This window comes from Natator depressus, chromosome 10, assembly GCF_965152275.1.
Source record: "Natator depressus isolate rNatDep1 chromosome 10, rNatDep2.hap1, whole genome shotgun sequence".
Lineage (NCBI taxonomy): Eukaryota > Metazoa > Chordata > Testudines > Cheloniidae > Natator > Natator depressus.
Window position 1 is genome coordinate 64,342,014 of NC_134243.1, and position 13,249 is coordinate 64,355,262.

At 37.5% G+C, this 13,249-nt stretch overlaps 2 protein-coding genes across 6 annotated transcripts in view; one reads left to right on the forward strand and one right to left on the reverse strand.

Moving 5' to 3' along the window:
- FGF7 (fibroblast growth factor 7) overlaps positions 1-9,320 on the forward strand; it is a 60,153-nt gene extending 50,833 nt beyond the window's left edge. For both annotated transcript variants that reach the window (XM_074966389.1, XM_074966390.1), the window contains exons 3-4: positions 8,423-8,526; positions 8,959-9,320. In XM_074966389.1, the coding sequence (XP_074822490.1) occupies positions 8,423-8,526; positions 8,959-9,153 (299 nt within the window). In that variant the 3' untranslated portion in view covers positions 9,154-9,320. The remainder of the gene's footprint in view (positions 1-8,422; positions 8,527-8,958) is intronic.
- Positions 1-13,249, reverse strand: part of FAM227B (family with sequence similarity 227 member B) — a 174,035-nt gene that overhangs the window by 116,227 nt on the left and 44,559 nt on the right. For 3 of the 4 annotated variants that reach the window (XM_074966382.1, XM_074966385.1, XM_074966383.1), the window contains exon 11: positions 4,257-4,322. The exons of the other annotated variant lie outside the window; for it this stretch is intronic. In XM_074966382.1, coding sequence (XP_074822483.1) covers positions 4,257-4,322 — 66 coding nt within the window. The remainder of the gene's footprint in view (positions 1-4,256; positions 4,323-13,249) is intronic. 4 annotated transcript variants of the gene reach the window in all.

Genomic DNA, 13,249 nt, shown 5'->3' on the forward strand with positions numbered 1-13,249 from the left:
TAAGATTGTTCCCAAGACTGATCCTTGAGGAACTCCACTAGTAGCCTCCCTCCAGTCCAATAATTCGCCTTTCAGCACAACTCACTGTCTTCTCCCCTTTAGCCAGTTCCTTATCCATCTTACAGTTCTTGTACTGATCCCCAGCTTTCCTAATTTAACAAATAATTTCCCATGTGGCACCATATCAAATGCTTTGCTGATGTCCAAGTAAATTAGATCTACTGCACTTCACTTATATAAAAAATTCAGTTATTTTCTCAAAGATGGAAACTGGGTTCTACCTTTAGTAAACCCATGTTGTGTCACATCTCCTTTACCATTCACCTCCATGAATTTAATTTTAGTCTTTCCTTCACAATTTGTTCTAAAGCCAAGCCTACTTCTGAAGTCAGACTAACAGGTCTGTAATTGTTCAGATCACTTTTTCTGCCTTTGTTAAATATAGGTATCATGTTAATTATTCTCCAGTCACATTGTAGTACCCCCAAACAGATAGTTTTATTAAAAATACTTGCTACCAGACTAGCAATCTCTTGTGCTAGTCTTTCAGTATCTGGGACAGAAGTTATCTGGTCCCCATGATTTGAGTGCATTAAGCTCTTTAAAGGTTTTCTTCCACTTCAGATGTGGTAATTTGCATTTCTAGATACTCATTTCCATCAGCCATACTGCCTTCATGCATATGTTCCATATTATCATCCTTATTGAAGAAAGAAAAAGGAAAGAGAAAGGGGTAGGGGAAAATGAAATAAGAGAAACAGGATAAAAAATATTCCACTCAGAAAACTGGTTGACTGATGTCTCCTGGTTTCCTTAGGAAAGCATGTAGTAGCATAACACCAGTCATAAGTGAATTACTAATAACTAGAGTTGGTCAGGAATATTTCACCAAAACATTTTTTTTTTAAATAGAACATGACAATTTGTTGAAACCTAAACTTTTTGCAGAGAAGTATTGGTCTCAACAACACTTTTATCAGGAAAGGCTTCTCAGGTCGAGGATGGAAAAAATGAGAGAGAGAGAGAGAGAGAGAGACAGACAGACAACTGCACTGCAGAAATAGCCAACAGCCCAGTGGATAAGGCCCTCGTGTTAGATGTGGGAGACCCAGATTCAAATCCCTGTTCTGTCTCGTTTGGAGCAACGACTTTAATCTGGGTCTCTACATTCCAGGTGAGTGCCCTCACCACTTGGCTATTCTGGGGCGCTCTCTCTCATTTTTTCATGAAACATTTATAATTCTTGGTTTTGTTTGTATCAGACAGAAACAAAATTTTGTATTTTTCTGCTAAACAGATTTCTTGTTTTCTGCCCGGCCCCACTAATAAAAAACAACTGAAGCATGAACATCTTTCAAAGAATTCAAAAAGGGCCACTGTATCTCTAACTGCAGATTCTTAGATTTATGACAGAAGGCAAGAGGAAAGACCTGCTCGGTACAAGCCATTGTCCAGTTGGCCCATCTACTACATAATTCCACTGCCATATACACATATATCAGGGAGGATCTGTGGCCACGTTACTACTCCAGCCCAAATCTTGCTTTATTGGCCACGCTGAAGTTGCAGTCCAGATACCCAGAGACAGACAAGGAGTCTGCTCCTCCAGGGCCACTCGCATATGGCTGACACTCAGGGTATATGCTCGTTATCAGAATTTCACCGTGACTAAATATCTGTTCTTCAAATGCTGAATATGACATTTTCAAACATTCACAATTCTGTTCATTTTTCAACCAGTCTTGTTTTAACTTAGTCATGGATATATGCTACTCTTCAATGAGGAGTGTTTCCACGTCAAATTTCAAATTCTGCCGTTTTTGAGCTATCAATGTTGAAAAGAAATATGGCAACATTTTAGAGAGAGAAAGGTGTTTGTTTTCTTGTACATGGACATAACAGAAAAACTGTGGAAGGGCTTTTACTTAAAATTAGCAAAAATGTTCACCTTTGGATGGAGACTAAGCATGGAAGGTGAAATGAAGATGTTCTCAGCATGTGAAAATATATAATACACACATGTGCATCCATGCAGCTAATGTAGTTACTGCATATACTGCAGATTTCAGATTAATATTAAAACTCCACTACACCATGGCTGGAATAATTTGACAGATGCTAAATTTATGATCCTAATAGTTACTTGCATGTGAAAACGTTTTGCTATGCTTGTGATTTTTGTCAAGGTATTAAAATCATTGCCATATGCAGGGAGACATATTAACCTCATTGTTAAATTAAAAACATTCATGCTGAATCAGTGACAAAACTGACCAAGCTTAAACTTTTTATAAAAGTTTTGGGGGTTTTAATTACATTTTGAAAACTCTGTTAAAATTTGTAACCTAATATACTGAATTATTTAAAAATATTTTAAATTTTTAAGTCCACCATATATTATACTATTTTTAAGTCCACATTAATATATAGTGGCATATCAGTGTTCTATTAACATACAAGAATACAGTGCATGCATATTTGTTTTTGGTTATGTGGATGTGGTATATATAAACATAACACATGGGCATATTATGCAAAGTATGTGCACATTGTATTTACATCATTATCAATACATTATATATAAAATAGTTGAAACAATGTCATAGAAATATACACCTATTAAGAGTATCTAATGACATAATAATAGATGCCATTAGACTCTTTTCATGCATATATTTCTTGCCAGTATGTAACTGGTGAAACATTTATAAATGCCTGTAAGATACGAAAAGCAAAACATGTTTTTATCAAAGATTCATAAAAAAAATCATTACCCTGAACCTTGCTCAGAAATTTTAAATTGAACTAAAAAACTGAATTTAAATAATACAAAAATGTTAGATGGTAAAATCAACCATTGGATTGAAATCTACTTCCACTATTGTGGAATCAGTATCACTTGAAATTCAAGTAATGGCCTGTGGGGGGAAAGACTAAAGTTGTAAGTTCTTTCCTAACGTAAGAATTCTGGACTCAAACCTGCAAACTGTTACTATTGCTCATATACTTTGTTCTAAGTAGAGTACTACAAAGTGACTCTGCTTATGAGAAAAAAAAATATGCTTTTTTAAAATGTTCTGCACGGGACTGACTCTGCTCCAACTAAAGTCAATGGTAACCTCACATTCATTTCAATGGGAGCATAGTTAGGCCAATGCTGAGCACTTTTGTAAATCTTATCCAGTAGTTACTGTATGCAGAACTAATCCTTACGTTTTTGGGCTCCTAATCAGGAAAGCACGTAAGAACATGCTTAAATCCGTCCCTATGTAAGAAAACACTGATATGGGGTTATTGACTTCAGTGGGACTAAGCACATTATTAAGCACTTTTCTGAACAGGGATGATTTCCTGACTGGAGGCTTTAAGGTACTATTTGTTGAAAAAGAGAAAAATATCTTAGATTATTTTTAAATTGTTTGACTTCAAGAAAATAATGAGCAGCTTATTTTATGTGGTATAGCACTGCGACCCTTCTTGATTTTCAAAGGATGGTTTTAGTTTTTACAGAGCTATACTGTGTCTTTTGAGCTACTGTCCAGGACCTTAAAGCATCCAAAAACATTTGAGGCCACCACAGTTTCACACCCTAATGAGCCACATCGAACCATCCAGGCAGTGTCCAGCTACGATAGGAGGACAGGAGACACTGGATGTGCTTTAATTAGACCACAACTCTACTCTTAAATATCAGGGACTAACCATCAGATAAAATTTTACAGTGCAGGTAATTCCATAATTCTTACCAAATACTTTTGGGGCTGCCATCAGCCTTCCCCCTTACTCATATCCTGATCCTAGCCAACCCGCTGCTCTCCCCTTGTATGGGGTAACGGGGGCTATAAAGGAGTGGTGGGGGTTGACTCCTCTCCATACCAGTTGTAGAAGCCCCAACCCCCCTTTCTCTGATTCTTTAAAGAATACCTCCTTTAAATCCTTTACTAGTCCATTTTATCTGATCACCATGTCCATTCCCTGCAGAATACATGCATAGGACATTTGCCACAAGCTTACGTAATGAATTGCAACAGTATAGCCTAATGCCCCTTTCCTAACCTAATAGGCCCCTAACCTGCAGTAGGGAAGGCCACCCTTTCCCCACCCCAAAAAAACCCAAAACAAAATAACCAAACCCACATCTTACCTACCCCAATCTGATGGTGAGAGAAAAATTTCTTCCCAGCCCCCTTGAGAAAGAAGTATCTAGGGTAATGACTGCAACAGATCATGAGAAAACCTGTATTTTAACTACTTACATGAGTGGGAGGCTGAGTGCTGCTCACTTGCTCCAGGTAAAAGAGGTCTGGACCCCATCTGCTCACCTGTGGGAGAGAGGACAAGATGTCTGCTGACCTGGTCTGGCTGACTTCTCTCTACTTTTTATGTGGAACAGGTAATCTTGGAGGCAGGGGAGGGCTTTAAAAGGGCAATGACCCCTTTCCTGTGAGCAGGTGGAAAAGTCACCCTTGCAATTAAAAGGGGGCAACTCACCTTCTTTGTCAAACCAAAGAAAGGTTGGTTATTTAATGTGTGGTGAGGGCAATTGAAATCCTAATGGTAAAATGTCTGTAAAGTTTTTTCTGGGTTATCCTAATTATTCTTTACATGACACACCCATGACTGTTCTCCCCTGATAGAGAGAGATCTGATAATATAACAATGCAGTATGATTTTCTTTTTCCTAGTTGGCAGTAGATTTTTTGTGACATCTGATTTTTGCTCACTGCAAGAGTGTGTGTTTGTTTGAGGGGGAAATAGAAGGATTGGGGGAGTTTGCCAGTTTTTCTGCTGACTAGTTCAGTTTTCTGTGGATATATTACTCTGGATTAAGCACTCGGTCTACTGCAACTCACAGTTGAGTATTTGCTCATTATGTAATTCCTGTAACACCAATGACACACACATACACACACCGTCATCCATCCAGTGCTTAATTTGTAATGAAAGTGGTGCCATGGCTCAAGCAATTTTTTTACATTCATAATTGATGCAGCAAGCCCAGAGCTATGAACTGCCAAGCCTAGAGATGTCAGGGCTCAGCCCTGGCACAAATTAAGCACTGCATCCATCAGATGATTGGTATGTAGTATCATGCATTGTTTGACTAAGGGTACCTCTACACTGCAGCTGGGAGAGAGCTTCCCAGCTCAGGTAGACAGACAAATGCTAGCTCTGTTAAATCTAGTGGGCTAAAGGTAGCAGCGTAACCAGGGGTAGCACAGGCAGCAGCTTGGGCTAGCCAGCCGAATACAAACCTGCTTGGCCACCCTGGCTATGTACACGGGCAGATAGTACAAGCCCCTGCCTGTGCTACTCCTGGCTACTCTGCTGCTTTTAGTATGCTAGGTTGACTAACATGTCTGTCTACTCAAGCTGGGACGCACACTCCCAGTTACATGTAGACGTACTCTTTCAACAGGCAATATCTAGCAAAAGGAAACATGAAACAACAACAAAAGCTATAGTCCTCTTCTCAGCTGAGATTGTGGGGGGCCTCTAGTCTCCTGTAGCCATAGATAGGGCCTGCTTGTCCTCTTACAGACTTCTGTTCCAGTCACAGGAGAGTGTACTCTCAGCTCTCTTTTGGTTGCAGGCTCCTTCATGCACCTTCGGCCTTCATGTATATCATGCAGCCTGGAATCATACCCAATCACTAGATGCTGTCCAGCTGGGTCAGCTGATTACCAGCACCCACCTGCTGGACTTCCATCCAGAACAGGGCTGACTACTCCTTGCCCTCTTGGCTCTTAAAGAGAGAGCACTCTGTTACATTATATGTGAGTTAATCTTGAGAGAGAGGCATGTTCTGAGCATGGGACTGAGAATCAGGAACTCCTGAGATCCAGTCCTACTCTTACACTAACTCCCTCTGTGGTTTTGGGGAAATCACTTATCACAGTCTTCTACTGGCGATAAAGATACTTTATTCTTCCCAACACCTTGTGATGTAAGAGTAGATAGTGCAGGTAAAGTCTACAGTCTAGGACACCACTGCACAGGAGCAGAACATCTTCAAAAAAGTAACATTCAAAGACTTAACAATGTCCCTGGCATTCCACAGTCTCTGTGGATCAGGGGGTAAAAGATTTCTGAGATAGGATCCTAATTATTTATTATATAAACTATGAGAGCCATGTAATAATAAGCCAAAGACTGCTTAATATATTTTTAAAATAAGAACCCTAATTTATCTCTTTTTCCTCAAGCAAAGTAAATGTATTGAATTTTATTTACTAAAAGAGGATTTTCAGGAAATAAGAAGCAAAACCACATAATTTATTAATATAACTAATCTGCAACTGACACTACCTTTTTACACATTTATAGGGTATAATTATAAAAGCTAGGGTTTTATTCAACAAAGTCCTTCAATTCTGGCAAGGTAGGCTGTATAAAATGGCTCAGCATCCCCAATAACTTTACATAATTCAGGAACCAAACCAGTAATGCCAAATTCTGACCTTGGATACCTGAATGCAAGTCCCATTCAGGTATCCAAGGTCCCCACCCACCTCTCCACTTTTCAACAGGTACACTATCTTAGCCATCAATAGCAGTTTACTCAGGCATGTCTACTCTGTTCTGCGAAGTTATTATAAATCCTTAACTCATTTTCTTTCCACACAGATAAGAAATGTCAAACATATATTTGATGGCTAGATGCAGGCCAATCATCTGCTTTGAATACTCCACTGGAGTTTCAAAACCATGAACTTTAAAGTGAAAGTTAATACAATTTTTGGTGAGCTTCACTTTGAAGTTGTTTGGCTCAAATCCTTTTTGCAATGCTTGCACGCAGAGTGAAACTTGTTAAAAACCTGAAAATTTTACTTGAAGTTTGGTAGATTCTACAATGGAGTAGAGAAGTATCAGAGAACAGATAAAAGAACAGAGGAGCACAGTGTAAAGGGAAGAGACATTAGATCTGGTGGTAGGAAAAACAAAAGGAAGAAAGTATACAGGCTGGGGATGGCATGGAAGCAGAGTGGGTAGGAGGCAACAGACTAAAGAAGCAAAAGGGAAGAGTAAAGAGTAGAAGGGCAAGAGAATGTAGAAAAGGGCATATAACAGGGAGATAAAGCAGCAGAATGACACCAGATTATAAAAAACTAACAAATCAAAAACCACAACCACAGCCCACACATTCCCCCCCCCCCACTTCACAAAAAATGAGCATAAATTTGTAAACAAAGATAAAATTAAATGGAAGTCTGGCTTGGGAGGGAGGTCTGCATCCTTCAGGTGAAAAACTCACACTATGGTGAGCACAATGTGACATTAACACTCCTGAATTACTGTAGTGATGATAGATAATACTGCCAGTGCACAGTCCTTATACATAAGTGGATAGGAATGAGGTTGCTGTACCATCAATCAAGAATGATCTTTGGGAAAGAGGTGGTTAACTTGGGTAAAATGCTGCCTGTCAAAGACATAAGGTTATACCCTTAATCTTCTCTCTCTCTTGCCCAGCACACTTTGGTTAGGTACTGAATTCTGAATGGAACTGGCTGAGCTAGAAAGACCCCTCTGTAGAAAGAAAGTCACAAGAGGAAGTTAGGTAGCAGCTGTTCTGAGGATGGCCTCATATCAGAAAAGGTGTGGCCCAAACTCAAAAGTACTATATTCTTTAAACTATTAAAATGCTTAAATTTGAAAACTACATAGTGTACTCTGAATCCCATATTTTTGATCAACAAAGAGTATTTTGTGTTACACTAGTAACTATGGATATTTGTTAATAGCATCTATCAGTCAACACAAAATTAAGACAACTCCAAATTTTCTGGGTTAAAGATATTTGAATAACAAAGTTTTGATAGTAGCTTTTGATTATTTGTCTTCAAATGCAGATATCTTTACAGTTCCTGTCAGTTTTCAAAGCCTGTAAAGGTCAAGCAGGTACTTTATCTTCCTTAAGACACTGTGGTCTGTTTTCCATCATCTGCAAGTTCTAAGGTTTATGCGTCTTCAAGGAGGTGACACCGGTAAAATTCTCACAAATCTTTTAAATGTGATCTTTAAAAATTCTGTGAATCTTGGCTAAACCATGTATATTTCTTTCAACTGGAAACCTGAACCAGAGAAATTTTAAGAAAACAGTCTGATTCTTAAAAAATGCAAGTACAGTTTAGAATAATATGGTGAGTGGGAAACATAGCACTAGAAACTGACATGCAGAGTTAGTTGTGAGTGGGTGTGAGTATACATATACAGGAGATGTTTTAAAGAGAAAACCATGATCTAGTCTGCACTCCATATGTGTAACGACATTAACTTTTTATTTTAATAACCACTCTCACCAGTTTAGGATTTTAAATAAAACCAGAAGTATTGTAGAATCATAAAGACAAACAGTCCTCTTTGGTTCGACTGTAGAAGCAAATGAAAAGTTTACAGACCTCAATGTGTTTCTTTGCAGGTATTCTGGAAATAAGAACAGTGGCAGTTGGAGTAGTGGCAATTAAAGGTGTGGAAAGTGAATACTTTCTAGCAATGAACAAGTCTGGAAAACTCTATGGAAAGGTACTGATAATACTGCAAAGAACTTACACTATGGAAATATACACTTTTGTACATTTTCTGCTGATTTTTACATAACATCTGTGCAGTTTGTGTAAATTACTCCTAGTAAGTGGAAATGTATTGCATCTTTATCCAATGGCAATGGTGGATTCTTATGCCTGGTTATAAAAGCTAAGGATTAAATCCCTAATCTTGTTTTAGTAAAAATCTTCCTCTTGTTAAATATTTCAGCTGCTAAGGGAGGATATTCAAAGCTAAAACATAAAATATGTTAGTTAAGACTTAAGAGACCTAAGTAATTTATTGAGTATTTTAATAACAAATGATATTTATTATATGGTATATGTTCTTCCTCCAGCTTCCCCAACCCGATTATGTATTTAAAGAACAAAAGTGCTAATTTAATGCTATGCTATCATTCACTCTTAACAGAAAGTATGCAACGAGGACTGCAACTTCCGAGAACTGATTGAAGAAAACCATTACAATACTTATGCTTCAGCAAACTGGACAAACAAAGGGAAAGAGATGTTTGTGACATTAAACCACAAAGGTGTCCCTATGAAAGGTAAAAAAACAAAGAAAGAACACAAAGCATCCCACTTTCTTCCTTTGGCAATATCCTAATCATATATGATCTACAGAGAACTAGTTCCAGCAGGAAGATTATTTTTAAAGAGACTGAACAAGTAATCAAGAGAGGCTGGAATACTACTGAAAAACTGAACAAGCTGGACTTGCGCATTTATGTTTATTTTAAAGAGACTTCATTAAAAAGATTTGAAAATATACACAAAATCAGATTTAGTAACTAAAAGTTGTAAAAAATTGTAAAGAGTTGTACAATCATTATGTTAGTTATAGTAACTGGGTAGTTTCTTAAATTAATTTACCCTTAAGAGCAATTCATGACTTGATTATCTGATGATATTTTATTTAAAAACCTATCTGCTTATTAAACATGGCTGCTATAATAATAATAAAGCAGATGATAATGTAATGTAAAAATATGTCAGACTTTAAGGCTGCTGGAATGATTTGTCAGATTATCAAGTCAATACTAAATGTGGAGATTGAGCAGTATTTTAAATAGTTCCCAGAGAAACTGATAAACTATACATAAACTAGGATCAGAAAAAAACCTTAAATCTTATAAATTTGTTACTGTCATATTGAGATTAAAAAAGCTTGTTTGGAAAATTAAGGTTGCACCACTACAAAATGTCAAATGTATTAACAAGAACAAATACCTAATGCTGCTCTAAAAGATGTTTCAAAATAGTGTATGTAAAATAATAGGAATAGGGAATAAATAAAAATGTACTTCATCTCACTTTCCACAAAATAACATTTTATATAACGACGAAGTAAAAATTCAGACATCTTAAGGTTTTTTATGTAACATAACCTATCTTTTGTATAATTCCTGTTAGGGCATATGGCTTTTAATATTGTTTTTCCACCGTTATTCATGCTTTTTCTGTTGTTACAGCATTAAACTTTATTTTAAGTTATATTTGAACTTTATTGTTCTAAGTTATTTAAGTTGATGTTATTTATAAAAAAAAAAACTTATTAAGCTGCATCTGTTTCATATGCTTTTAATTCCAAAGGAATAACAAAATGGTCTGGCTGAGCTGCATTGTTTTTTTTCTATGACCAGACACACAGTCTAGTACACAAGACTCTTGCCAACATGCACTGGATGGCAGACAAAAATGACAGCCTGCAGCAATTCTTACAAATGAAGTCTCACAGGGAACAACCCAAAAATGTAAAAAAATCTTTTGCCACATACTCCTGCCAATTAAGTTTAATAGCATTCCCAGAGTTACAGCAGATATAGAAAAGTTGTAGCTCTGATAGATATTGGGCTACTTCCTCGGTTGGTATAAATCAGCACTGAGTTCTATGGAGCTACACCAATTTACACCAGCTGGGGTAATGGTCCAGAAAGTCTAGCCAATAACAATGAAACCTCATGACACTAGAGATTTAAATCCTCTATCCACAGATGTAAATAGTTCAATAACTATTGCCACATGAATAGTTCAGCGTCTCTACTTTAATTCTTGCCCTCGCTCTTCAGACTGGCAACAAATTTTCCATTTAATATTATATGAGTACTTGTTTGCTATAGGAAATGGACAGAGATCACCAAATAATTACACTAAAAAGCAGCTGTTAGACAATCACTATTAACCTCGGATAGATTCAAAGCAGTTTCCAATGGAGTTAAAAGCTCAATTTTCCACTACAGACTCTTGAGGTGCATCTACAGTAGGGCTTTTGCCAGTATAGAAATGTTTTAAAAAAAAAAAATCACATCCTTAACCAACATTACCGTACTGGCAAAAGTTTCTAAAATAGAACTGGCCTAGGTTAGTTCACGTTTTGAAAGCAAAAAATGAAACCCCACTAACATTGTTTGTGTTTAGCTACTCTATTGAAGCTGGATTTAAAATGCATCCATACGCCAACATGCTTAAAATTAAATCCAGAATCAGAGTTGGCTTTTCTAAAGATTTTATGATTAGGTAATTCAAACAGAGAGCAGTAAGATCAAATGTTTCTTAAACATTGTTGATAATTTTTATTTGCAATTTTGATATTTGCCTTGCCTATTGGGCTGACATTGTGACACCTTGAACTGTCTGTATATGATCAAGGATCAGAAGAGGCTGAGTATCTATGTTCATGTTGCAAAGAAGACTGCCAGCTTATAAGGAAAGATGATCAAGATAAAACAAAAACATTTAAAATTGCAATGTAATTAACAGGCCAGATCATACTCCCTTTGATCCATGCACAGAGGATCATTCACACACGGATCATCACCTTTATCTGTGTGGGGAAACTACCTAGCCCAATGTTTGTTAAACGTCTGAACAGAAAAAGTACTATAAAATGATAAATATTATTAGCATGGAGAGGTGAAACGTCATTTTTCTATATGGACTAGCCTACCTGTTTGATTTTAAGGGAATTCGGCATGTGGGGTTGCTGTAGAATGAAGCAGCGTGTGACTCCGTACTCACAGCCACTGTTCTCAATCAGAACCACTGGATACATGAACTTTTGAAAATCTGGCCATGCCATTTAGGTGCCTAAATAGGAGATGAGCTCTTTTAAACATATGGACCCATAAGTAATTTCATACTCATACTTTTGGAAGAGACAGATTGTAAATTCTCAGTTATTAGATTTGCTTTTCCAATCAAATAAAATTAGATTTTAAAATTAACACTATAATTGCAGTTACATTTTAAAAAGATTTTAAATCACTGACTAATAATTAACTATTCTGGACCAGATTGTGTCCCCAAGATCTTCACGGATATCTTTCCCCCTGCCTTGTGATTGGACTAGTGTTAGGCGTAGGTGGAGCCTGGTAGATGCACACTGTCCCCTCACCAGTTCTACAGAGATTACCTGGGAAAGTTAATACAGTCTGGGCTGCATTAATTCTCATGTGAATCCCTGTCTGTGGGATCCACCTTTAAGGGCAGTTCTGAGGGACAACCGAGGCCAATGTGTTTCTCTGGTATCATGGCTCTTTAGGTTGCCATGCTACACGAGTGCATGCATGGGGGGGTGGGGCGGGGGGAGAGTTACCAGGGCTACAGAGCCAGTGCAGAGCTATATGGGTTTCTGTAGATCCCTTGGGATTTGGGTCTACAGCAGTGGTTCTCAACCTCTTTACCATTGTGGGCTGCATATGTGGACTACATCCAATACTACCTTTATGGCCCTGAGGATGTCACATGGGCTGCAGCTCTGTGCTGATTGGGTCACAAGTGGCCCATGGGCCGCAGGTTGAGAACCACTGGTCTACAGACTTCTCTGAGATGCACACAAAACTCATCCCCCCAGATGGAATGATTAAAGACAAACTGCTCAAGGTGATCCTTGCAGAGTTTATTTTCCCTTAACTCTGTCCCACAAAGTTTACTGTGTGGAGAGATCCAGTCCTCTGTTGTTTGAAATCAACTTACTTTAAATAATTTTCTGTAATATTAGTGCTCATGTATTTTAAAATCTTTCCTGTCTTTTCCACTATAAGAATAGAATTGGATGTGTTCCAAGGGCTATGATATATATTTATGTACTATTTCTAACATTTTCCTGACATTAATGTGTAGAGAGCATCCCATGAAGTTCTCAATTCTGTCCAAGTTCAAGTACTTTATAAAACACATTATTTCAAATTCATTTGTACTTTAGCAATAAGAGCCAAAACTATCAAACCATCTACTAAAGAAAAAATCAGACTATTCAAAACTAATTTACAGAATAAGTCATCTAAGTTAATATTTTTGTTCTACAGTATAAAATAGACTTTTGGAACCAACCGTTAATCAAGGGTCAGTGATAAACACATGCTAAGTGCTTTGTTCTCTGTAGTGGTGCACATACATGATGTATGGAAACTTGGTGAGGTTAAAAAAAAGTCTGTGCTGGGTTACCAGGATGCCAAAATTTATGAGGTGACATTTGTACCTATCATCCAAATTACTCTGCCAGACCCTCTGATGCAGAACCCATTCAACAGCATATGAGGATGCAGTAGACAGAAGTGCTGTGTTGCCTCCCTAGGTGGAGCTATGGTCATTGAAGATGTTTTAGTGCTTCAAAAGAGCTCAGCAGAATAGAAACTGTCTGAAAGGAGTCATATATGGGAGTGACAACAGGGAATCACAGATAGGATATAAGCCAGAGATAA